Source organism: Pelophylax lessonae (assembly GCF_965119305.1).
Source record: "Pelophylax lessonae genome assembly, chromosome: 4".
NCBI lineage: Eukaryota > Metazoa > Chordata > Amphibia > Anura > Ranidae > Pelophylax > Pelophylax lessonae.
The window spans coordinates 196,840,614-196,867,696 of record NC_138771.1 but is presented as its reverse complement, the minus strand read 5'-3'; the positions used below and the strand labels follow the sequence as shown (position 1 = coordinate 196,867,696).

The 27,083-nt window shown below is 41.8% G+C and overlaps 1 protein-coding gene across 1 annotated transcript in view; it reads left to right on the top strand.

The window, feature by feature from the left end:
• Positions 1-27,083, top strand: part of LOC309552584 (chloride anion exchanger-like) — a gene marked incomplete at both ends in the record, with an annotated part of 131,519 nt that overhangs the window by 92,244 nt on the left and 12,192 nt on the right. Inside the window, 2 exons of the mRNA XM_082253531.1 lie at positions 19,458-19,512; positions 22,478-22,623. Coding sequence (XP_082109657.1) covers positions 19,458-19,512; positions 22,478-22,623 — 201 coding nt within the window. The remainder of the gene's footprint in view (positions 1-19,457; positions 19,513-22,477; positions 22,624-27,083) is intronic.

The window sequence follows — 27,083 nt, the reverse complement described above, 5'->3', positions numbered from 1 at the left end:
ATTATGCCCCCAATTACCTTTCAGAGGAGGGATGGGCCACCTCCAGGGTCACCTGCCCCTTATCTATCCATTGGCTTGCATGTGCTTCCACTGTGAAGACTCTTATAAATTCATTAGAGTTAGGACTGCAGGTAATACAGGGAGCCGTGGAGTGGCCCTGCAGCTTTCACATGCGTTTGCAAATGTGTGTTAACTAAACCCCTGTTTTGACGCAAACTGTTAGACAGGTTAATTTGGTTGGTAAGCAGACTGGCTAGCAAATTGAACTGGGAATTTTACCTTTGTTTGTTTTACCTGGAGTATATACCCTACTATATACATATTACAGGGACCAATATATACTACAAGAGACAACTACCTGGAGTATATACCTTATTATATACACATTACAGGGAATCTTATATACTACAAGAGACTCTTGTAGTATATAGTGTTCCCTGTAATATGTATATAGTAAGGTATATACTCCAGGTAGTTGTACTCTCTATTGTAGTATATATTGGTCCCTGTAATATGTATATAGTAAGGTATATATCCTCCAGGTAGTAGTTGTACTCTCTTGTAGTATATAGTGTTCCCTGTAATGTGTATATAGTACAACTACTACCTGGAGTATATACCCTACTCTGTTTAAACACTGATTTTGTTTGAGGTACCAATAAAAATAAATATCGCCTCATCGATAACTTGCATTTTTATTCTCGTGCGCGATTGTGTAGGCAGGGGGCCCCAGTGCACTGCATTGCCCAGGGGCCTATAAGGCTCTTAAGATGGCACTGGGGGGGTATAAAGAATACCTGGTTGTCATTGCCTGTGTACAATATGAGGTTTGCCAGCTTCCTTGTGATTGTAATAGGTGTACACACATATGTGTTTGAATGCAGGATCTTAGAGAATTGCTGATTAGTGTTGAGCGAACACGGACTGTATTATTCGTGTTCGTACCGAATAATTGGATTTTTTGTACCCGAACACGGACACGGACACTTTACTGTATGTTCGGGTAAAAATCAGTGTTCGGTCGTTTTATTTCTGGGTTTTGCATGCTTTGGCGCTCTTTTCATGGCGGGCTTTCAACAGCCAATCAACAATCGTTTAACTGGTGTGCCTTAAGCCATCCCAGCCATGCCTGCAAATGTCTCAGTAGCTGTGATTGGCCGTCTGAAGCATGTGACCAAGTCTTTATAAGTTCCAGGCAGCCGCAGCGTCTTCATTCTGCTGCTTAGATCAGGGACAGAGCACACATCAACGTGCTGGCTGCTGATTAGGGAAAGACAGGCAGGAAAAAAACATTTGTGTCCGGATAGAATTGAGGGACAGGTCGGAGTGTTTAGGCAGGGCGAGTTGTAGGCATTTTAGGGATAGAGTCTGCTGAATTATAGGGTCAGTGTCTTCTACAAAGTTCAATCGATATTGCTGTGTGGGGGGTGGGGTGACTCTGCACTCAATCCTGATCTACGATCTCTTCTCAATCCTGTTAGGGAGAGGCTGCTGCTGCTGAATTTTAGGGAAACTGTGTTCTACAAACTACAATCGATATTGCTGTGTGGTGTGGGATAGGAGATAGGCAGGTGTCAGTGATCCACATCCATTTTTCTGTGTGTGAGCTGCAGTGAACACAATCTTTTTGGGCTGCAGTGAACACAATCTTTTTGGGGTGCAGTGAACAACGTCCTTTTTGGGGTGCAGTGAACAAAATCTTTTTGGGGTGCAGTGAACAAAATCCTTTTTGGGGTGCAGTGAACAACATCCTTTTTGGGGTGCAGTGAACACAAACTTTTTGGGGTGCAGTGAACAAAATCCTTTGTGGGGTGCAGTGAACACAATCTTTGTGGGGTGCAGTGAACACAATCTTTTTGGGGTGCAGTGAACAACATCCTTTTTGGGGTGCAGTGAACACAATCTTTGTGGGGTGCAGTGAACACAATCTTTTTGGGGTGCAGTGAACAAAATCCTTTTTGGGGTGCAGTGAACACAATCTTTGTGGGGTGCAGTGAACACAATCTTTTTGGGGTGGAGTGAACAAAATCCTTTTTGGGGTGCAGTGAACAAAATCCTTTTTGGGGTGCAGTGAACAACATCCTTTTTGGGGTGCAGTGAACAAAATCCTTTTTGGGGTGCAGTGAACACAATCTTTTTGGGGTGCAGTGAACAAAATCCTTTGTGGGGTGCAGTGAACACAATCTTTGTGGGGTGCAGTGAACACAATCTTTTTGGGGTGCAGTGAACAAAATCCTTTTTGGGGTGCAGTGAACAACATCCTTTTTGGGGTGCAGTGAACAAAATCCTTTTTGGGGTGCAGTGAACACAATCTTTTTGGGGTGCAGTGAACAAAATCCTTTGTGGGGTGCAGTGAACACAATCTTTGTGGGGTACAGTGAACAGAATCTTTGTGGGGTGCAGTGAACACAATCGTTGGGGGGTACAGTGAACACAATCTTTTTGGGGTGCAGTGAACAAAATCCTTTGTGGGGTGCAGTGAACACAATCTTTGGGGGGTACAGTGAACACAATCTTTTTGGGGTGCAGTGAACAAAATCCTTTGTGGGGTGCAGTGAACACAATCTTTGTGGGGTGCAGTGAACAAAATCTTTTTGGGGTGCAGTGAACAAAATCCTTTGTGGGGTGCAGTGAACACAATCTTTGTGGGGTACAGGGAACAGAATCTTTGTGGGGTGCAGTGAACACAATCTTTGGGGGGTACAGTGAACACAATCTTTTTGGGGTGCAGTGAACAAAATCCTTTTAGGGTGCAGTGAACACAATCTTTGTGGGGTGCAGTGAACAAAATCCTTTTTGAGGTGCAGTGAACACAATCTTTGTGGGGTGCAGTGAACACAATCTTTGTGGGGTACAGTGAACACAATCTCATACTTCTGAAGATTTGAGGGTGCTGCCTGTTCCATACTCCTCCTCCTACTGCTCAACCATCCTTTTAGGGGTACAAACAATAGTAATTGGGGCCTAGTGTGGTGGTGTACGTGTGAGATACATACACTTTCTTTTTGATCATATTTTCTATTCCGCTATTCAATTAAAACCTTTGGGGATCAATTAAATTGCGTGATAGTCTGTGTCGGTACGTGTGAGATCCACCTTTCCAAGTTTTTGGGGTTCATGTCATACTTCTGAAGATTTGAGGGTGCTGCCCGTTCCATACTCCTCCTCCTACTGCTCAACCATCCTTTTAGGGGTACAAACAATAGTAATTGGGGCCTAGTGTGGTGGTGTACGTGTGAGATACATACACTTTCTTTTTGATCATATTTTCTATTCCGCTATTCAATTAAAACCTTTGGGGATCAATTAAATTGCGTGATAGTCTGTGTCGGTACGTGTGAGATCCACCTTTCCAAGTTTTTGGGGTTCATCTCATACTTCTGAAGATTTGAGGGTGCTGCCTGTTCCATACTCCTCCTCCTACTCCTCAACCATCCTTTTAGGGGTACAAACAATAATAATTGGGGCCTAGTGTGGTGGTGTACATGTGAGATACATACACTTTCTTTTTGATCATATTTTCTATTCCGCTATTCAATTAAAACCTTTGGGGATCAATTAAATTGCGTGATAGTCTGTGTCGGTACGTGTGAGATCCACCTTTCCAAGTTTTTGGGGTTCATCTCATACTTCTGAAGATTTGAGGGTGCTGCCTGTTCCATACTCCTCCTCCTACTCCTCAACCATCCTTTTAGGGGTACAAACAATAGTAATTGGGGCCTAGTGTGGTGGTGTACGTGTGAGATACATACACTTTCTTTTTGATCATATTTTCTATTCCGCTATTCAATTAAAACCTTTGGGGATCAATTAAATTGCGTGATAGTCTGTGTCGGTACGTGTGAGATCCACCTTTCCAAGTTTTTGGGGTTCATCTCATACTTCTGAAGATTTGAGGGTGCTGCCTGTTCCATACTCCTCCTCCTACTCCTCAACCATCCTTTTAGGGGTACAAACAATAGTAATTGGGGCCTAGTGTGGTGGTGTACGTGTGAGATACATACACTTTCTTTTTGATCATATTTTCTATTCCGCTATTCAATTAAAACCTTTGGGGATCAATTAAATTGCGTGATAGTCTGTGTCGGTACGTGTGAGATCCACCTTTCCAAGTTTTTGGGGTTCATCTCATACTTCTGAAGATTTGAGGGTGCTGCCTGTTCCATACTCCTCCTCCTACTCCTCAACCATCCTTTTAGGGGTACAAACAATAGTAATTGGGGCCTAGTGTGGTGGTGTACGTGTGAGATACATACACTTTCTTTTTGATCATATTTTCTATTCCGCTATTCAATTAAAACCTTTGGGGATCAATTAAATTGCGTGATAGTCTGTGTCGGTACGTGTGAGATCCACCTTTCCAAGTTTTTGGGGTTCATCTCATACTTCTGAAGATTTGAGGGTGCTGCCTGTTCCATCCTCCTCCTCCTACTCCTCAACCATCCTTTTAGGGGTACAAACAATAGTAATTGGGGCCTAGTGTGGTGGTGTACGTGTGACATACATACACTTTCTTTTTGATCATATTTTCTATTCCGCTATTCAATTAAAACCTTTGGGGATCAATTAAATTGCGTGATAGTCTGTGTTGGTACGTGTGAGATCCACCTTTCCAAGTTTTTGGGGTTCATCTCATACTTCTGAAGATTTGAGGGTGCTGCCTGTTCCATACTCCTCCTCCTACTGCTCAACCATCCTTTTAGGGGTACAAACAATAGTAATTGGGGCCTAGTGTGGTGGTGTACGTGTGAGATACATACACTTTCTTTTTGATCATATTTTCTATTCCGCTATTCAATTAAATCCTTTGGGGATCAATTAAATTGCGTGATAGTCTGTGTCGGTACGTGTGAGATCCACCTTTCCATGTTTTTGGGGTTCATCTCATACTTCTGAAGATTTGAGGGTGCTGCCTGTTCCATACTCCTCCTCCTACTGCTCAACCATCCTTTTAGGGGTACAAACAATAGTAATTGGGGCCTAGTGTGGTGGTGTACGTGTGAGATACATACACTTTCTTTTTGATCATATTTTCTATTCCGCTATTCAATTAAAACCTTTGGGGATCAATTAAATTGCGTGATAGTCTGTGTCGGTACGTGTGAGATCCACCTTTCAAGGTTTTTGGGGTTCATCTCATACTTCTGAAGATTTGAGGGTGCTGCCTGTTCCATACTCCTCCTCCTACTCCTCAACCATCCTTTTAGGGGTACAAACAATAGTAATTGGGGCCTAGTGTGGTGGTGTACGTGTGAGATAAATACACTTTCTTTTTGATCATATTTTCTATTCCGCTATTCAATTAAAACCTTTGGGGATCAATTAAATTGCGTGATAGTCTGTGTCGGTACGTGTGAGATCCACCTTTCCAAGTTTTTGGGGTTCATCTCATACTTCTGAAGATTTGAGGGTGCTGCCTGTTCCATACTCCTCCTCCTACTCCTCAACCATCCTTTTAGGGGTACAAACAATAGTAATTGGGGCCTAGTGTGGTGGTGTACGTGTGAGATACATACACTTTCTTTTTGATCATATTTTCTATTCCGCTATTCAATTAAAACCTTTGGGGATCAATTAAATTGCGTGATAGTCTGTGTCGGTACGTGTTAGATCCACCTTTCCAAGTTTTTGGGGTTCATCTCATACTTCTGAAGATTTGAGGGTGCTGCCTGTTCCATACTCCTCCTCCTACTCCTCAACCATCCTTTTAGGGGTACAAACAATAGTAATTGGGGCCTAGTGTGGTGGTGTACGTGTGAGATGAATACACTTTCTTTTTGATCATATTTTCTATTCCGCTATTCAATTAAAACCTTTGGGGATCAATTAAATTGCGTGATAGTCTGTGTCGGTACGTGTGAGATCCACCTTTCCAAGTTTTTGGGGTTCATCTCATACTTCTGAAGATTTGAGGGTGCTGCCTGTTCCATACTCCTCCTCCTACTCCTCAACCATCCTTTTAGGGGTACAAACAATAGTAATTGGGGCCTAGTGTGGTGGTGTACGTGTGAGATACATACACTTTCTTTTTGATCATATTTTCTATTCCGCTATTCAATTAAAACCTTTGGGGATCAATTAAATTGCGTGATAGTCTGTGTCGGTACGTGTGAGATCCACCTTTCCAAGTTTTTGGGGTTCATGTCATACTTCTGAAGATTTGAGGGTGCTGCCTGTTCCATACTCCTCCTCCTACTGCTCAACCATCCTTTTAGGGGTACAAACAATAGTAATTGGGGCCTAGTGTGGTGGTGTACGTGTGAGATACATACACTTTCTTTTTGATCATATTTTCTATTCCGCTATTCAATTAAAACCTTTGGGGATCAATTAAATTGCGTGATAGTCTGTGTCGGTACGTGTGAGATCCACCTTTCCAAGTTTTTGGGGTTCATCTCATACTTCTGAAGATTTGAGGGTGCTGCCTGTTCCATACTCCTCCTCCTACTGCTCAACCATCCTTTTAGGGGTACAAACAATAGTAATTGGGGCCTAGTGTGGTGGTGTACGTGTGAGATACATACACTTTCTTTTTGATCATATTTTCTATTCCGCTATTCAATTAAAACCTTTGGGGATCAATTAAATTGCGTGATAGTCTGTGTCGGTACGTGTGAGATCCACCTTTCCAAGTTTTTGGGGTTCATCTCATACTTCTGAAGATTTGAGGGTGCTGCCTGTTCCATACTCCTCCTCCTACTGCTCAACCATCCTTTTAGGGGTACAAACAATAGTAATTGGGGCCTAGTGTGGTGGTGTACGTGTGAGATACATACACTTTTTTTGATCATATTTCCTATTCCGCTATTCAATAAAAACCTTTGAGGATCTATTGAATTGCGGGATAGTCTGTGTCGGTACGTGTGAGATCCACCTTTCCAAGTTTTTGAGGTTCATCTCATACTTCTGAAGATTTGAGGGTGCTGTCTGTTCCATACTCCTCCTACTCCTCATCCATCCTTTTAGGGGTAGAAACAATAGTAATTGGGGCCTAGTGTGGTTTTGTACGTGCGAGATACATACACTTTTTTGGATCATATTTCCTATTCCGCTATTCAATAAAAACCTTTCTAGGGCAAGATCTTAAATTACAGAAATATGAGGAGACCGTCAAATAAGGGCCGTGGCCTGGGTCGTGGTGCTGCTGGTAGAGCTCCTGTTGCAAGGAGAGGACGTGGTCGATCTGTGCCAGCTACACGCACAAGTGAAACACCTTCCTCAAGTGTGAGTAGGCGACAGAACCTGCATCAGTATTTGGTAGGGCATCATACGCCCCTAGAAGTGATGAGGCCAGAACAAGTGGAGGCGATAGTAGATTGGTTTGCTGCTGACAGTGCCTCCAGTTCCTTCACATTGTCTCCCACCCAGTCTACTGCAGAAAGGTCACAGTTGGCACCTGCAGCCGATGTCCAACCGTCTTTCACCTCACCCCCTTGCAAATCAGGCAAGCAGTCTGAGCCCCAAGCCATACAGCAGTCTCTTCTTCTTTTTGATGACTCTGTCAGCAGGGTTTCCCAGGGCCATCCACCTAGCCCTGCCCCAGAAGTGGAAGAGATTGAGTGCAGCGATGCCCAACCACTTATTTCTCAAGATGAGTACATGCAAGGATCATCGCAGCACGTCTCCGATGATGACGAAACGCAGGTGCCAACTGCTGCGGCGTTCAGCATTGTGGAGACCGACAAGGAGGGCAGGGGTGAAGACTGGGTGGAAGATGATGTGGAGGACGATGAGGTCCTCGACCCCACATGGAATGAACGTCATGCAGGTGACCTGAGTAGTTTGGAGGAAGAGGCGGTGGTCGCACAGAGCCACGAGCACAGCAGAAGAGGGAGCAGGGTGCAGAAGCAGAGCGGCCGTGCCCTAGACACTACGCCCGCTACTGCCCAACGCAGCAAGGGAACGAGCGCACCAAAGTCAGCTCAAATGAGTTCTCTAGCGTGGAAGTTCTTTAGAAAATGTGCTGATGACAGGACACGAGTGGTTTGCACCCTGTGCAATCAGAGCTTGAAGCGAGGCATAAACCTTCTCAACCTGAGCACAACCTGCATGATCAGGCATCTAAGTGCAAAGCACGAGCTGCAGTGGAGTACACACCTTCAAAACCAAGAAACGTCTCTGGCTCATCCTGCTTCCTCTTCTGCTGCAGTCTCGGCCGCTCCAGCCACATCTGTAGTGATACCGGCACCTGCCACCCCGCAAACAGACGATCTGTCAGCAACACCACCACCTTGGTCACCAACAACCATCTCCACAATGTCCCGTGGAAGCGTTCAGCTTTCCATCTCCCAAACACTTGAGAGGAAGAGGAAGTACCCCCCTACCCACCCGCGATCCCTGGCCCTGAATGCCAGCATTTCAAAATTATTGGCCTTTGAAATGCTGTCATTCCGTCTGGTGGAGACGCACAGTTTTAAAAACCTTATGTCGGTGGCTGTCTCACAGTACGTCGTGCCCAGCCGCCACTACTTTTCCAGGCAAGCCATCCCTTCCCTGCACAACCAAGTGGGGGAAAAAATCAGGTGTGCACTGCGCAACGCCATCTGTGCCAAGGTCCACCTAACTACCGATACGTGGACCAGTAAGCACGGTCAGGGGCGTTATATCTCCCTAACGGCACACTGGGTAAATGCAGTGGCGGATGGGCCTGAGGCGGATAGCAATTTGGCGCATGTCCTTCCACCACCGAGGATTGCAGGGCGTTTCAGTTTGCCTCCTGTTCCTAACTCCTCCTACTCCGCTTCCTCATCCTCTACCGCCTCCTCATCCGGACAGCGTAACACCTTCACCACCAACTTCAGCACGGCCAGGGGTAAACGATAGCAGGCAGTTTTACAACTTGCCTGTTTGGGGGACAAACCACACACCGCGCAGGAGTTGTGGAGGAGCATGGAACAGCAGACAAATGAGTGGTTGCTGCCAGCGAGCCTCAAGCCCGGCCTGGTGGTGTGCGATAACGGCGAAATCTCATAGCAGCTCTGGGCCTAGCCGGTTTGACGCACATCCCTTGCCTGGCGCATGTGCTGAATTTGGTGGTGCAGAGGTTCCTTAAATATGTCAGAGGACCCCGATATGTCAGAGCTGCTGCAGAAAGTGCGGGCCGTTTGTGCGCACTTTCGGCGTTCTCACCCTGCTGCTGCTCGCCTGGCAGCGCTGCAGCGTAACTTCGGCCTTCCCGCTCACCGCCTCATATGTGACGTGCCCACAAGGTGGAACTCCACCTTGCACATGCTGGAAAGACTGTGCGAGCAGCAGCAGGCCATAGTGGAGTTTCAGCTGCAGCACGCACGCGTGAGTCGCTCTGCGGAACAGCACCACTTCACCACCAATAACTGGGCCTCCATGCGAGACCTGTGTGCCTTGTTGCGCTGTTTTGAGTACTCCACCAACATGGCCAGTGGCAATGACGCCGTTCTCAGCTTAACTATCCCACTTCTATGCCTCCTTGAAAAAACAATTCGGGCGATGATGGAAGAGGATGTGGCACAGGATGAGGAGGAGGAGGATGAAGAGGTAACATTTCCAAGGCTTTCAGGGCAGTCATTCGCAAGGGGCTCCGAGGGTGGGTTCCTGCACACACAAACGCCAGGGACACAATTGTCCAGCAGGGGCACAGTTCTGGAGGATGAGGAGGATGAGGAGGAGGAGGAGCTGGAGGAGGAGATGGAACCATGTTCACAGCAGGGTGGCACCCAGGCCAGCTCATGGCCATCACTGGTGCGTGGCTGGGGGGATACAGAGGACACGGACGATACACCTCCCACAGAGGACAACCTTTCGTTGCCTCTGGGCAGCCTGGCACACATGAGCGATTACATGCTGCAGTGTCTCCACAACGACCGCCGAGTTGCCCACATTCTAACTTGTGCTGATTACTGGGTGGCCACGCTGCTGGATCCCCGTTACAAGGACAACGTACCGTCCTTAATTCACTCACTGGAGTGCGATCGCAAGATGCGCGAGTACAAGCGCACGCTGGTAGACGCCATGCTGCTGGCATTCCCATCTGACAGCGGGGCCGCAGTGGAAGCACAAGGCAGAGGAGGAGGAGGAGGAGGTCGCCAACGCAACCAGGGTACCGCCAGCACCTCAGAAGGCAGGGTTAGCATGGCCGAAATGTGGAAAAGCTTTGTCAGCACGCCACAACAAACAGCAGCACCAGCAGCTCAGATGGAACGTCTTAGCAGGAGGCAGCATTTTACCAACATGGTGGAGCAGTATGTGTGCACACGCCTACATGTAGTGAATGACGGGTCTGCCCCCTTCAACTTCTGGGTCTCCAAATTGGGCACATGGCCTGAGCTTGCCCTTTACGCCTTGGAGGTGCTGGTGTGCCCTGCAGCCAGTGTATTATCTGAACGGGTATTTAGCACGGCTGGGGGCGTTATAACAGACAAGCGCAGCCGCCTGTCCAGAGACAATGTGGACAAGCTCACGTTCATTAAAATGAACCAGGCATGGATCCCACGGGATTTTTCCGTACCTTGTGCAGAATAGCAATGGATACCGACCTTACCCACCCATTGTTCCATTTTTGCTCTTTCTCACTCTTTTGGGGTGTACCCTCATTTAAAATTTGTGAAAAGAAGCAGTGTTGGCTACCTCGTCGTCCTCCTCAGGGCCAGATTAACGTAGGGGCTATTGGAGCTGCAGCTCCAGGCCCCTACCTTTTATATAGGCCCCGGGTTGGCCATATTCACTGTTACCGCTCTTCTGTCACTTGTAAACACAGAAGTCTGGCTTCTATGCTCGCTTCCCCAGGCAGCACCCTCAGAACCTCCCCACACAGCGCGAAGGCCGGACAAGGAGGGACAGTTGCCGATGCATGGATGTGTTTATGGGCTTCTGAGACAGCATCCCATGTTGAATTAGGCATGCATGGCTGCACCCTTCCTCCTCTGGGTGCATGGCAAGGCACGGCCCTTAAGGCCCTTCAAAATCCTCAGCACCAAGCCCATGATGCTCTTAATCCGGCCCTGGTCCTCCTCCACCGCCGCTTCCACCTACACCGCCCATAGGTGTGCGCAGCCTATTGCATTAAGGTGTGCACCCCAAAGTTGAAATACACATGCATGTGTTTGCCAGCAGGGAGAGTAATGTATCGGGGCCATGTACCTGTAGGCAAAGAGAAATAGAGCAGAGCAGGTCCGAGGGAGATCTTTCCCATCTCCTCACTGGCAATGCTATGTGCCCTAGGTGATTAGGGTGTGCCCAGGCACACCCGGCACACCCTGTGCGCATGCCTATGTCACCGCCACATCCACCACCACCTCAACCTCCCTCCTACTCCATATGGGCCTCGTCCTTCAGAAATGAAGAAGAACATTGTTTTATTTTTCTGTTTTTTTTTGTTGTTTTAAGTTATTTCCCTATCCACATTTGTTTGCAGAGCACTTGCCATGCTCTTAATTACGTTTTGCTGCCATTTGCAGCACTCTAGCCCTTTCCTTTGGTGTTTTAGAGCCATTTTAGTGCCTTAAAGTTCGGGTCCCCATTGACTTCAATGGGGTTCGGTGTCCGGGAAAAGTTCGGTAAAAGTCCGGGACACGGACCCGGACTTTTTTTTAAAGTTCGGCCGAACCCGTCGAACACGGACATCTAGGTGTCCGCTCAACCCTATTGCTGATATACAGTTTTGGGTATTGTGTTATTCTGGGGTTTCACAAGAACATATGATCTTGACAATAGATATATTTAATATTTATTACCTTACTACAGTCTCATGTTTTATAGTTATGAGAAAAATTGGAAATTATGATGTGTTTGTGTGAACTACAAATCAAGTTATTGTATTTTGTATGAAAAATATAGATTTCATAAACATTTATGCAAATACGGTGTACTATAAAAATCTGAGACTACCATCTTCATATTCTTTTGGTCCTTTTCTTCACAAAAATATATAGTTTTCCTTAGCACAGCTTTAATCACTAATGTGCATTTTAGTATATATTTAAAAAAGGAAAATTTGACCAGCAACAATAGGTTAAGTAGTTGGATCATGTTCACAAATGAATCCACCATATAATGTCTATCGCAAGTTTTGTCTTCCATTTACAACCTATTTATAATATTTTTCACTTTGCTATACTCAGTGCTTTGATTACTACAGCTAACAACAGGAATGTAAAATTATAAGGTAATATTCTTCAGCACAGTAATAAAAAAGTATAACAGCAGCAGCTGAGTGATAACTGACCACCTCTAAGAATACATAAATCTGGCACCTTTAAAAATAAATTGTTTTATAAAATGTTTACAGCAGATATTGAAAATAAATTACATTTTATGTAACTAACTTCAAATAATAAGTCAAAATCTTACTGCATCCATATGGATAATGCTCAGTATGCAATCTTTTGACAATGACAGGTCGTCTCTAAATACAAAAAAAGTTCAATAATACATAATATGTAAATAGTGAGCTATTTAACCACTTCAATACTGGGCACTTTTACCCCCTTGCTCCCGGGCCAATTTTCAGCTTTCAGCCCTGTCGCACTTCAAATGACAATGGTGCTGTCATGCTATACACATATGACATTTTAAATCCCCCCCCCCCCCCCCCACAAATAGAGCTTTCATTTGGTGGTATTTGATTACCACTGTCCTGTTTATTTTTTGCGCTACAAAAAAAGACCAAAAATGTTGAAAAAAAAAAGTTTTTCTTTGTTTTTGTTAAAAAATTTTGTAAATAAGTAAGTTTTCTCCTTCACTGATGAGCACTGATGAGGCAGCACTGATGTGCTCTGATGAGGCGGCACAAATGAGGTGGCACTGATGGGCACTGATGATGAGGCACTAATATGCAATATTGATTGGCACTGATAGGTAACACTGATATGCAGCACTGATGGTCACTGACTGGCATTACTAATAGGCACTGATTGGCATCCTCTATGGGCACTGATTGACATCCTTAATGGGTACAGGTGGGCACTGATTGGCATCCTTTATGGGTACAGGTGGGCCTCACAGGTGAGGCACTGATGGGCATCACTGGTGGGCACTGGTGGGCAACACTGATGGGTCTCCACTGATAATCAATACGCTGATCATCAGTGCAGACCCCCCCCCCCCATCAGGAGAGCCGGTGATTGGCTCCCCTCTACCCATGCCTTGTCAGCACGAATGGAGGAAAGCCGATACAGGGCACTTCCTGGTTACCATGTGATCAGCTGTGATTGGACACAGCTGATCACATGGTAAAGAGCCTACGTCATAGGTTCTTTACCTAGATCATAGATGCGATGTGTCGGATCGAAAAACCACCAATCGCCGGGCTGCGCGCTCCTGGGACCCTGAGCCACTTACCCTGCTGGACGTCACATGATTCCCAGTCAGGTTAATACAACCACCCTGTGGCCGTCATTTTGCATACGGCAGGCAGGCAGTGGTTAACTGCTTGCCGACCACCCTATAGCAGATTTATTGCTACAGGTCAGCCGTTCTGTGCAGAATCACGTATATGTGATTCTGCACTTCCTGGTAGGGGGCGCGAGTGCCGCCAGCGCACCGCTTCTGCTGTGGTTAGTCACAGCAGATACCGATCTGTGGGTGCCAGCCAATGGATGTCCGCCGGCACCCGTTGATCGGCAAGGAGACACGCTGGACGGAGCTCTGTATACAAGGCAGAGCTCCATCCTGTCAGCAGGGATGTGCTGGATTTTGTTCAGGGAATAAAATGCAGCACATCCCTTAGTAAAAGCAGCACACTGTGTACACAAAAACACTGGTTAGGCACACAGTTAACCCTTTTTTTCTTATATTAATTTCTATTTAATTTCAGACAGTTACATCTTCATACATTTACATCATCTCTCCTTATATACTGAAGAAGAGAAAAAAAATAATTAAAAAAAACACACGCCCCTCCCCCACTCCCCGCAACCTACCCCTGTTGCCAATGGTCTTCGTTGCCTATCCCTTATTACTTCACCACAGCCTCAATAAAACTTAATTTTCTCAATAAAACTTCTAGTTTTTTTAAACTCTCTCCAAATCCCCCAGATCTTTTCATGTCTATCTAATCCCCTTTCTATTTATGACTTAAATATTCAATTTCTTGTATAAATTCCACTCTCCTAAACCACTCTTTAATTGTTTGAGCCTCTGGTTACTGCCGTTTCTTTAGTATTGCTTGCTTGGCCGCCACCAGCAGATTAGGTATCAATGTAGTTTTTTAGCATTGATCACTGTATTAGTGTCACTGGTTCCCACAAAGTGCCACAATATCGCAGTCCCGCTATAAGTCGTTGATCATTGCCATTACTAATAAAAAAAAAAATTAATGAATAAAAATTCTACTGTAGACACCATAGTTTGTAGATGCTATAACTTTTGCACAAACCAATCGTTATACACTTTTTGAGATTTTTTTTTTTTATCAAAAATATGTAGCAGAATACATTGTGACTTAAATTTATGAAGAAATCAAATTTTTTTTATTTTTTTTATTGGATATGTTTTATAGCAGAAAGTAAAACATATTGTTTTTTATTTTCAAAACTGTCAGTCTTTTTTTGTTTATAGCGTAAAAAATAAAAACGCAGAGGTGATCAAATTCCTCCAAAAGAAACCTCTATTTGTGGGGAAAAAAAACATAAATTTCATTCATGTACAACTTTGAATGACTGGGCAATTGTCAGTTAAAATATCACAGTGGCGCATAGCAAAGAATGGCCTGATCGTGAATGGGGTAAATCTTCCAGGGGTCAAGTGGTTAGAAAAAAAAGGACACCCATTACCTTTATATCCTTTGCAAACTGCTCATCGCTATGTACAGTAATACACGTGTATCAACAGTGTATCGAGACCTACATTTCCCTGATGTAAAGTAGGGATGATCGAACTTTTGAAAAGTTCGGTTCGACCAGAACACCCGAACTTCCCGAAAGTTCGGGTCCGGATTCCAGAACCCCATTGAAATCAATGGGACCCGAACTTTGGTAATCAAAAAACATCATTTTGAAGCCCTAAAACCCAATAAATGCCCCTAAAAAGTGCCTAGGGTTCTGGGTCATGCCCCAGGGACTATTAATCACACAAAAAAAGTTCTTAAAAATTGTCGTTTTTGATAGAGAGCCAATTATTGAAAAAATTATTGAAAAAAAATGAGATTTCTTTGGATTTAGTGTCTGGGGGAGGGGTGTCTAAAAAGTGTACCTGTGAAGTTTCAGCTCTGTAGCATGTCCAGAACCAGAAAAAAAAGATAATTTTTCTTAGAATTTTTATTAGCGCAGGGATGGGGTTCCGCTACTTTCACACCTGGGCATTTTTGTTTCAGGCGTTTATTGGGCATTTTTTGGGCGTCTTTGGAGGCAGGCATGACATCTGAACTTCTGTATAGGGGTATATATACACACACACACATATATGTATATATACACATACACACATATAGGTGTGAAAGTAGCGGAAACCCATCCCTGCGCTAATGAAATTATTTGCAGGGATGGGGTTCGGCGCTCCTATCACACCTATATGTGTGTATGTGTATATATACATATGTGTGTGTGTATATATACCACTATGCAGAAGTTCAGATGTTATGCCTGCCTCCAAAGACACCCAAAAAATGCCCATTAAACGCCTGCAACAACACACCTGGGCGTTTTTGTTGCAGGCGTTTATTGGGCATTTTTTGGGCATCTTGGGAGGCAGGCATAACATCTAAACTTCTGTATAGGGGTATATATACACACACATATATGTATATATACACATACACACATATAGGTGTGATAGGAGCGGAACCCCATCCCTGCAAATAAATTTATTAGCGCAGGGATGGGGTTCCGCTACTTTCACACCTATATGTGTGTATGTGTATATATACATATATGTGTGTGTGTATATATACCGCTATACAGAAGTTCAGATGTTATGCCTGCCTCCAAAGCTGCCCAAAAAATGCCCAATAAATGCCTGCAACAACACACCTGGGCGTTTTTGTTGCAGGCGTTTATTGTGCATTTTTTGGGCGCCTTGGGAGGCAGGCATAACATCTGAACTTCTGTATAGGGGTATATACACACACACACACATATATATATATATACATATATATATATATATATATATATATATATATATAGATATATATATACACATACACACATATAGGTGTGAAAGTAGCGGAACCCCATCCCTGCGCTAATGAAATTATTTGCAGGGATGGGGTTCGGCTCCTATCACACCTATGTGTGTGTATGTGTATATATACATATATGTGTGTGTATATATACCCCTATACAGAAGTTCAGATGTTATGCCTGCCTCCAAAGACGCCAAAAAAATGCCCAATAAACGCCTGCAACAACACACCTGGGCGTTTTTGTTGCAGTCGTTTATCCCGCATTTTTTGGGAGTCTTGGGAGGCAGGCATAACCTCTGAACTTCTGTATAGGGGTATATATACACACACACATATATGTATATATACACATACACACATATAGGTGTGATAGGAGCAGAACCCCATCCCTGCAAATAAATTCATTAGCGCAGGGATGGGGTTCCGCTACTTTCACACCTATATGTGTGTATGTGTATATATACATATATGTGTGTGTATATATACCCCTATACAGAAGTTCAGATGTTATGCCTGCCTCCAAAGACGCCCAGAAAATGCCCAATAAATGCCTGCAACAACACACCTGGGCGTTTTTGTTGCAGTCGTTTATTGGGCATTTTTTGGGCGTCTTGGGAGGCAAGCATAACATCTGAACTTCTGTATAGGGGTATATATACACACACATATGTATATATACACATACACACATATAGGTGTGATAGGAGCCGAACCCCATCCCTGCAAATAATTTCATTAGCGCAGGGATGGGGTTCCGCTACTTTCACACCTATATGTGTGTATGTGTATATATACATATATGTGTGTGTGTATATATACCCCTACACAGAAGTTCACATGTCATGCCTGCCCAATAAACGCCTGAAACAAAAACGCCAAGGTGTGAAAGTAGCGGAGCCCCATCCCTGCTCTACTAATAATTCTAAGAAAAATTATCTTTTTCTTGTGGCGGTCACCCTGACATGGATGAATTTGGTCACCCTGGCATACAAGGAGCGGAGCCCCATCCCTGCTCTACTATTAATTCTTAGAAAAATTATCTTTTTCTTATGGCGGTCACCCTGACATGGATGAGTTCTGTCACCCTGGCATAGCAGTCAGAGTCAGTTCACCCTAAACTACACTACGGTCACCCTGACACCTAACACTTTCCCTGCAGAAACTAGATTATTGAATCTAACTATAATGGTATATAGTACCCTAACTACACTAGATATCCCTTTCCTCACACTAATAATTGCTAAATGACACTTTTGCAGCAGGAGTAACAGAACTGCTTTCAATCTCTTCCACAGCCCCTGTATTACAGTGCTAGAGATTTGGCGGGGCTATGTTATATACTGGGCGGCATATTCACTACTGATTGGCCTCTGGACTCCCTAGTCACTTCAATTACATTCCTAGCATCCTCCTGCCCTCTCAATTGGCTTTTACTGATGTTTCTGGTCCAATCATGGGCTTTTAAAGCCCAGTTCCTGTCCCATTGCATTTTGGGCGGCTCTGGTTGCCGAATTCCAAACTTTTTCTGCAAAAAGTTCGGAATTCGGCCAAATTTCGAACAGTCAATGTTCGGGTCGAACCGATGGTCGACCCGAACCATTCGATCATCCCTAATGTGAAGTTGGTTTGCATACAGCACAGTATCACGAAAGATATATAGACAAATGATCTCTCTTTCTCAAGAATGGCTGTGCAGACCAGTGGTCAGACATTCTATCTAACAGACTGTCTGCTGAGTCCATTTATTGGTCAAAGCCATATGAAATCAGTATTTTTTTTAAAAAAAGAAAGATCATCTTTATTAGAATATGTAAATTGTTTTAAAGCTAAAAATATTAAAACAAATATTAAAATCAAAACTCTATTCAAATGCAAAGAATATTATATTAATGTTTAATCCTTTAGGAGCAATAGTGTCAATTTTATAAATCCATTTGGATTCTTGTTTCAAAATCTTATACATTTAAATTCCTCTTTGCCAATCTGGTTTCACTACCTCTATTACCCAGAATCGGATCCTTTAAGACTACCTTTATCAATTTTTTTTTTTTTTTAATGTTTAGAGGGTGGGGATTTAACATTCCTTTATAGGATGTTACAGAAATGTTCTTTAATTTTTTTATTTTTTTTCTCAACTCCTTGCACGGGCTTTGTGTACCATAGATTACTTCTTTGGTGGTAAAGGTAATATAGCTTTTAAAATAAAATTTCTTATTACCTTGTTACATTGTAAAGCCCTTTATTTACCACTCCTTGCAGTTTGTTTGCATGGCATACCTAAATTGCTCGTAAATGTTATCTTACCTCTTAGATTATTGTCATTCCTAAAAAATAAACATCGGTCTTTCTGATAATAGTTTCAACAAACTATGATTGCGCTTTAGGATTGGCCAGTTAAATTCTCCTGTATTGTACCCTTTCTCACTGAACTGTAAAGTCAGCTCCTTGTCATTTTACTGCATCAACACCTTAAATGTATAAATTGGCCGCTTGGAATGTTCATTAGGCATTTTAGAAGATGACAGCTAGAATTCTAGAACTGTTACAGTCTGCTTCTTTCTTATAGGTTCTTGTTCACAGTCTATTATTTTACACAATTTTACACAAAAATGTTCAAGTCCAAGAACTGACCTCAGAATACATAAAGTGTAACATAAATGTTTTTAAAGTTTGTTCCACCATGACCACAACTAAACGCAATTCAAACAACTAGACAACTTGGAACAAATAATGCAATTGTTTTTCTATTTCCTTGTTCATAATTATTGGTTTGAGCATTTAGTACAGATCAAACAGTCCGCATTGTGGGTACAGAGAAAAAAGCCAAATACATGGATTGATATTATGTCAAACTTGTATCCAATAAACACTGTAAAGCAATCAGATGTTACGTTGTTGCTGGAGGATATCCCAAACCAAGGAGAAGTATAACAAATCAGTACACAGAGTTTTGATATCAAAAGTCACATTGTGTGTGTGTGTGTTGCGTGCGTGCGTGCGTGCGACAAGTAGACCAAGTCGGTCAACCAAGAAAGAAGGAAAAAAAGTAAAGGGGAAGTAGGGGGAATGTAGACATGAAATCGGTGGAAAAGATGGAGAGAGAAAACAGCAAAGAAAAAGTAAGGCTCATACTAGAGGAGAGATAAGGAAAGGAAGGGGAGGGAGGCTGGCACGGGGGACCCCCGCGACACAGGGTTAGTGAGACATCGACAGCAATTGTTTTTCTACACATTGGCATATACTCTATAATCATAGCAAAATTATACTTAAAACTCTATATGGGAATTAGTTGCAGGATACAAAATGCTCCATGTCTGGCACATATTTTTTATAGCAATTTCCATTTCATTATTTTTGATAGATATTAAAGGAATTCAATAAAGTTGAAGTGGATACATACATTGCAAGTGCTGATTGTAAGTATAATTTTGTAAATGAAATTTGTCATCTGCTAAAACCAATTAGATTTTTGAAATGCAGATACACAATCTAAAAGAATGCTTTTGTGTATCATTTTATCCTATTCACAAACATGTGGTTCGGTTTGCAATACTCTGATCTTCTTTTTTAACTTTTTTATTGTATTGGACTTTCTATGTGTTGCCTTGCAAATTTCCCTTAGGGTTCTTTCACAAGGGCGCTCCGTATGTCCGTATTTCATCCCATTTTTTTTCAAATGAAAAATGGACATAATGCATGTCAATGGGATTGCGGATGTCAGCGGATGACCATCTGCTGACATCCGATTTGCGTCCTTTCCTATCAGTTCCGTTTTTTGGAACGGAAGAGAACCCTATTTTTCTTCCGTTTCAAAAAACGGAACGGACGCAAAAACGGATGTCAGAGGTGTCATCCGCTGACATCCGCAATCCCATTGACATACATTATCTCTGTTTATCATCCGCAAATGGATGGGATGATAAACGGACATACGGACCGGATGACACAAGTGCCACCCGTGTCCGTAAAAAAAAAAAGTGCCGGAGCGGATCCAAAAACGGTCCGCCCCGTGTGAAGGGACCCTAAATCCTTAACACTTTTTATATGTATCAGCACAGGGTTGCCAAATCCCCACAACTTTCTATACCTACAAACGAAGAAAGATGTACTTACAGAAGACATTTTTTTACTGACAACCTAAAATATGACAAACTCTTGATACAAACAACAAACAAGTCAAACTGGATGTGCCGAAAATTAAAAATGTTTTTTCTTGGTTTATTGGATGCTTTGAACTCATTATTGAGTCTGCTATTTGTATCTCCTCTTTGTTGTACTAATTATTTGCAATACTGTTTATCATACATTAATACTTTAATGTCACGGAGATAAATGTGCAATATTTTGAGTGATCTAATGCTGCACCTTGGAACAATCGATAAGGTTGGTCAAAGAAGTAATGGAATCTACACTGGGCAACGACTGAAAATAGTTTGGACTGATCACACATCATTATTATTGAAAAATTGAACAATACAATTTGATCTTCCCGTCCCACCCCTTTGTTTACCTGGCCACGAGCAGCCAGTAAAGCAGCCGATCAGACAGATCTGTGTCTGATCCGCTGCATGGGAGGCCAGAGGAGGGATTTGGGGTCTAATAGGGGTCTAATTTGGGGTCTAATAGACCCCAAATCTCTCCATAAAGAGGACCTGTCACAGCCCATGCTGTCACAAGGTATTTTGTTCATCCCTTGTGATAGCAATAAAGTAAGTACAAAAAAAAAGTGTAAAAATAAAAAAGTGTATAAAATAAATTTAAAAAAAAAAGTGCCCGGTCCCACCCTGATTATGCACAAATGTGAACGCATGCATTACTCCTGCACGCATATGCAATTGGTAATCCCACCACACATGTGATGTTTTGTTGCAAACATTAGAGTGGAAGAAATAATTTTAGCCCCAGACCTTCTGTGCAACTCTAAACTGGTAACCTGTAAAGGCGATTTAAATTGTAATACCCATTATTTTATTCTATAGGGTCTCTGCTAAAAAAAAATATATATAATGTTTGGGCGTTCTAAGTAATTTTCTAGCAAAAAAAGTAGATTTGGGACTGAAGAGTCAGAAATGTCCTGGATGTGAAGTGGTTAAGAGACATGCCTCTTCTACAATAAGATGCACCTACCTGCCTGCTTGCTGTCTTGTCGGGCATGTAAAACGAGCTGCGCATGCGCAGTTCAGCTGACACTGCCAGCCAGGTCTCTGTGGGCAGGGATGACCGACTCCTGTACATATGCAAGAGTGATGTCATCCTGCATTGGCCAATGAAGATAGCAAAAGACCAGCACACAGCAGAAGTGGTTGGTGCTGGCGAAGGATGGGACCTCTCATGCGAAGGTAAGTTTAGTTTTGCTATAACTAAAATATTTAGTATGCAGAAACTGTTGATTTTCAATCCTGTAATTCTGGGCTTGAGCGCATCCTGGCAACAGGGCAGGACAGGGATTGCTAACTGGAAGCATTTCAGACAAGTCCTGGTGATGGGGGGGGGGGGGGGGGGGTTGCAAAGGCATACCAATAAAAGGAATGAACATTTTTCAAAGCTGGACAGTTTTTTTCTATCTACTGTGTGGTCCCTGGACTGCATAGCCTATTTTATGAAAAAGTTCAAATTCAGCTTTTAGAGGGCTGTATTTTTTAAACTTTGGCAACACCTGTTAATTTCATTCACATATCTGTACTGTATCACTTTTTTGTCCTTTGTGTCATTGGTTCATACTCTCAGGCCATGTACACTTGACTTGAGGTATATTGTGTAAGTAGAGGGACACCAGGTGTTTAAATTCTAAAGCTGAAATATCCTCTATAGTTTTCAGCCGGTCCTCTTTTTAAAAGCTGGGGCCCTGCTATATAGAGGAGGTCTGGGATTCTTTGGCATGGGGCAAATAAAAATATGTAGATCTTTGATGGTAGGAATAGATTTCTGGGGGATGAAAAAATCATAACATGCAGAGCTAGTGGTGGGCATAGTGATAGATGGGTGTTCCTAAAGAACATGGTTCATTATGACACTCTTTTAATTATCTTCCTTTGAGGCTTTTGGAATTCGATCAATTTCATCGCAGAGCTCTTGAAAATACTGAAAATATTAAATATTCATACACCACTGTGAGGACCTAAACTTTATCATCAAAATGTTTTATGATCAGTGACTGCAAAAGATGCAATATCAGATTTCTTCAGCAATAATCCTATAGGTCAAATCGGAAATCATAATGATTTGTGGAGAAATTTGGACAATGCCATAAGTACTGGAGTTGTCCAAAAACAGTAAAAAAAAAAAAAAAAATGTACACAAAATTTTAAATAATTTGAAAAATAGAAAATGTTGTCATAAGCAACCTCTAGCTTTAACATTTTTTTTACTTTGTTTCCCCAGGTTCTGTTCTGGACAAATTAAAGAGAAGTGAATTTTTTGATAAAGACATTAAAACATCAATATTTTTTGTCACTGTGCATGATGCAATTTTACATGTACTTGAAAAAAGGGGCATAGAGGATGCATTCAAGTATGCCCCAGATAAGGTACAAATGTATGAACAGTGGTACTGCCTATGCAGCAGTAAAAAAATGGCTGTAAATGGAGGTCACCAACACAAAAAGCAAAGCAAAACCACAAAAAAAAAAAAGGGTGTTTTTTTTTTGATAGAGTGAGGAAGGGTTATACCTGTCACATTTTTTTGCACCTGTGTCCCATTGGAGAGATTTCTCTTCACTTCCTGTCCCATAGTCAAAATAGAAAGTCAGAAGAACCCCTCCAGACTGAGAGAACCAGGGACTCCAGAATAAGTATCCCCATTCGAAGATTCTCCTCTATAACTGTTCTGGGGACAACCTAAAATGTAGGATTTACATTCACTATTCAGGATAATGGTAAACATGACAAATAAGGTAAACCTCCCTAACAGGGACACAGACAGCAATAAAAATCTGACAAGTGTTCTAATCCCTCACAACTCTGTCAAACACTAAAAAAGTTATACTTTAACTTTGCACAATACAAAAAGCCTTAACCCCAGGAAGGCCATAGAGACATAAATGTTTTTAATTTTCATGTCCTCAGTCTACCAGTACCCTCTTTACTTTACAGGCCTTTGCCAAGACATGTACCCTGAACCAAAATCTTCCAAACGGTAAAGGCTGAGGTATAAATAGTGTGCTATAGGAATGTTATCTATTGCCCAAAACAACCAATCAACTGCAATTCCAGCAGTCCGTGTTTGAAAATGAAGTATTCTGACTGGTTGCTTTTGGAAACAGACATTTTTTTTCTTTAGCAAACTTTTATACAGCAGTCCTTTAAGAGGAAGTTTATAACAGAGATTGGATACTGCTATCTGCTCTTGGCTGTACAGCACAATATAAGCAGAGTTGTATAAAGTACTCGAAACCCATACTTGAGTAAAAGTACAAGTGCTCGATCAAAAAGTGACTTGAGTAGAAGTGGAAGTGCTCGATCAAAAAGTGACTTGAGTAGAAGTACTAAAGTATTGCAAGTAGTTTTTTTAAAAATTTTGCTACTCAAGTACTGAAAGTAAAAGTACCAGTAGTTTTGAAAAAAAAATTGCTACTCAAGTACTGAAAGTAAAAGTACAAGTACTGTGTTATGTAGTTGTTAAAGAAAGAAGTCAAAAGTTTGAACATCATATTGTCTTTTATTATTTCAAATGCAGCTTTTATTTATACATACAGTAGCATTTATTTTCGTATGCGCTGATAATACACATGTTTTGAGCTTCATGAAACCTGCCATCTACTGTTCTGGCAGTGGTAATTTTTATAATTGTAACGAGTAACTATGCAGAACAAAAAAAAAATATCGGAGTAGAAGTATTGAAATCATCGAAAAAATGTAGTGAAGTAAAAGTGGAAGTAGGAGAAAAAAATTCTACTCCAGGAAAGTACAGATACCGCCTTTCGGTACTTAAGTACAGTAGTGAAGTAGTTCTACTTAGTTACTATACATCTCTGAATATAAGTATACATTACAGCCCAAAGCCCATTCATTAAATGCAGGCAGTGATGTGGAGCCTGCAGTCTGTACAAGAGCTCTCTCTACTTAAGGCAGCAGGGAGAACTTTATGTTGACTTTGTCAGGTCTCATGACTGGGCTCTCTTTCTTCTTTCTGACTCCAAATACCACAAAACATCCATTCATTTTATTAGCATTCTCCTGGTTTCAGCTTCCCAAAACATTTGAAATGTTTGAAAATAAGGTATTCTGACTAGTTGCTATTGGAAACAGACACTTTTTCTGTTGCACATTTTTAAGGGGAAGTTTATAACAGGGATTGGATATTGCTATCTGCTCTCAGCTGTACAGCACGCTGTAAGTATACAATACAGCTCAAAGCCCATTCATTAAATGCAGGCAGTTATGTGGAGCCTGCAGTCTGTACAAGAGCTCTCTCTGTGTAATGCAGCAGAGAGAACTTTATGTTAACTTTGTCAGGTCTCATGACTGGGCTCTCTTTTTGATTCAAAATACCAGAAAACTTCCATTCATTTTATTAGCGTTCTCTTGGCTTCCCAAAACCAGCAGAGCACTATGCATATTTGTAAAGAAAACCAATATGCTTTATAAATGCACCTGCTGCTTTTTAGCTTCTTCAGCATTTGTGTCTATTATGTCCAAAAACCGGAAGAGGTGAAACTTATTTCTGTTTAGTGCAGCCACCTCCTGATTTTCTTGTAAAAGGACAGGACCAGAGCCACCTGATGACTTTTATGTGACCCACAGGTGGAAGCCTAGGACCACAACAAATCATATCAAGATGCAAAAAAGCAAAAGAAAAAGTTAAATGTTAAAAAAAATAAAAAATAAAGTTATAAAAATGTAAAATATAATAAAATAAATAAACATGCCTAAAGCACCCTGTTTCCTCAAACACACAGGCATGCAGGGCAAGCATATGTATGAAAACAACAATTGTACTCTACATATTGGGTATCACTGCAATCTGAAGCAGGAGAAATATTTTTAGGTCTCTTTTTTATGGTTAACTCTAAACTGATAAGACATTTAAAGTGCTGTCTATCGATCATTTGGGGTACCATATCATTTTGCTGTTTTGCAGGCACATGCAGTTTTAATACCTGGCAAACTTGGTATCTGTTTACTGGACATAGCCTCATCCTTTATTTTGCACACAAAAATTGGGGATTCAATTTTTTTGTGTTTAATTTTAGTGTATTTTTCCTGAAAAAAAAAAATATAGTTTTGGTACAGTTGCACAATTGCAACATAAAAAATTGCTACTACCTTATTTTTTATTTACCGGAGCCTCTGTATTTGGATAACATATTCCCTGGAATTAAAGACGGTGCAGACAGATTTTGCTAAAATGTCTCTCGTGATTTAAAAGTGGGGCAGAATGTGCCAAATTCATGCACATGTCTGGAACTTGTACTTGATTTTGGCTCATGCTGTGCCACTTTTTAGAATGCATGCAGTCAGTTTCTCTCTCTGTATGTCAAAAGAGAGTTAAACCGTTTTTTGTTGTATGCTATCGAAAGTGAAGAGGTTACTCAACATACGAAAACATTTCATACTACAGAATACAACTTCCGAAATTATGTAATGTGTTGAATTGTTTTGTATGTGTTCTTTTGTTTCCAAGCATGCGTAGTTTTGCTCTTACGATTTATTGCGGATGAAAATTGTACTAATTAAACTAAAATCTTTTTCAAATTTTGTTCACGTTCGATAAAAATTTTTATAGCCTGCACCTACAGTTTTTATCATCCGAAAAGTCGGAATCAGCTGTCGTAAGCACTATACTAAGGATCAGAAAATAGGCAGATCAATCATTGTACGAAATGTTATTTTTTATTTTCTTATCGTGTGTACGGGCCTTCAGTCCTAATTAGCTCCACTTTTGTAAGATACCAACTGTCACTATTTTATTATAAATTTGCCACATTCATTGGGCCACAAAGTAAAAGTGGCACATTTTACCACCGCTTGAATTTGGTGCACTGTCAGAACCAAAAGTGTTGCAGATGCTTCATGAATTTGGCACAATACATTATGAAGATGCATTAACACCAAAATAGCAGCTCAGCAGCTTTTTTGGATTTCCCCAAAATGTTCTGGGAATTTAAAATACATTTCTAACGAAAACTGCAGATTAACATGCGTTCAAAACAATTGCTCTAGAGGGGGAGTGGTAAAAAATACAAGTCTATCATGCAAGTCTGTAGGTGAATCTTTTATGTGAGTAGAGATTAAAATTCAGGTGGCCAGCCTTGCTGTATTGAGGCCTAAAACTGTAGCCATTTGCTACACTTGTTAAACAGTTCAAGTAATAAAAGGAGAGAAAACTCGTAAACAAATATGGAATGCAAACACAGATACTGTCATAAGAGGCAGCTATTGGTAAGCAGCTAGTCTTATTGCCTACATGTTGCTGACTTATGTATTTTTCTGCTGTTTTACATTAACCAACATCTCGAACATAAAACATGTCTCGAAAAACCATGTCTAGGATTTTATGAATAATTTCATTATAAACATTAGTTCTCTATACAAAAACAGGATATGAGATCTGAGCGTGCCTATAAACAGATCCTACCACTGGGCCATGCAATGTTGACTTTAAAACGTGTATCTATGAGCAGCTGCAACTTAAACATACAGCTGCAAGAAAAAGTATGTGAACCCTTTGGAATGATATGGATTTCTGCACAAATTGGTCATAAAATGTGATCTAATCATCATCTAAGTCACAACAATAGACAATCACAGTCTGCTTAAACTAATAACACACAAATAATAAAATGTTGCCATGTTTTTATTGAACACACCATGTAAACATTCACAGTGCAGGTGGAAAAAGTATGTGAACCCTTGGATTTAATAACTGGTTGAACCTCCTTTGGCAGCTATAACTTAAAACCAAACGTTTCCCGTAGTTGCAGATCAGACGTGCACAACGGTCAGGAGTAATTCTTGACCATTCCTCTTTACAGAACTGTTTCAGTTC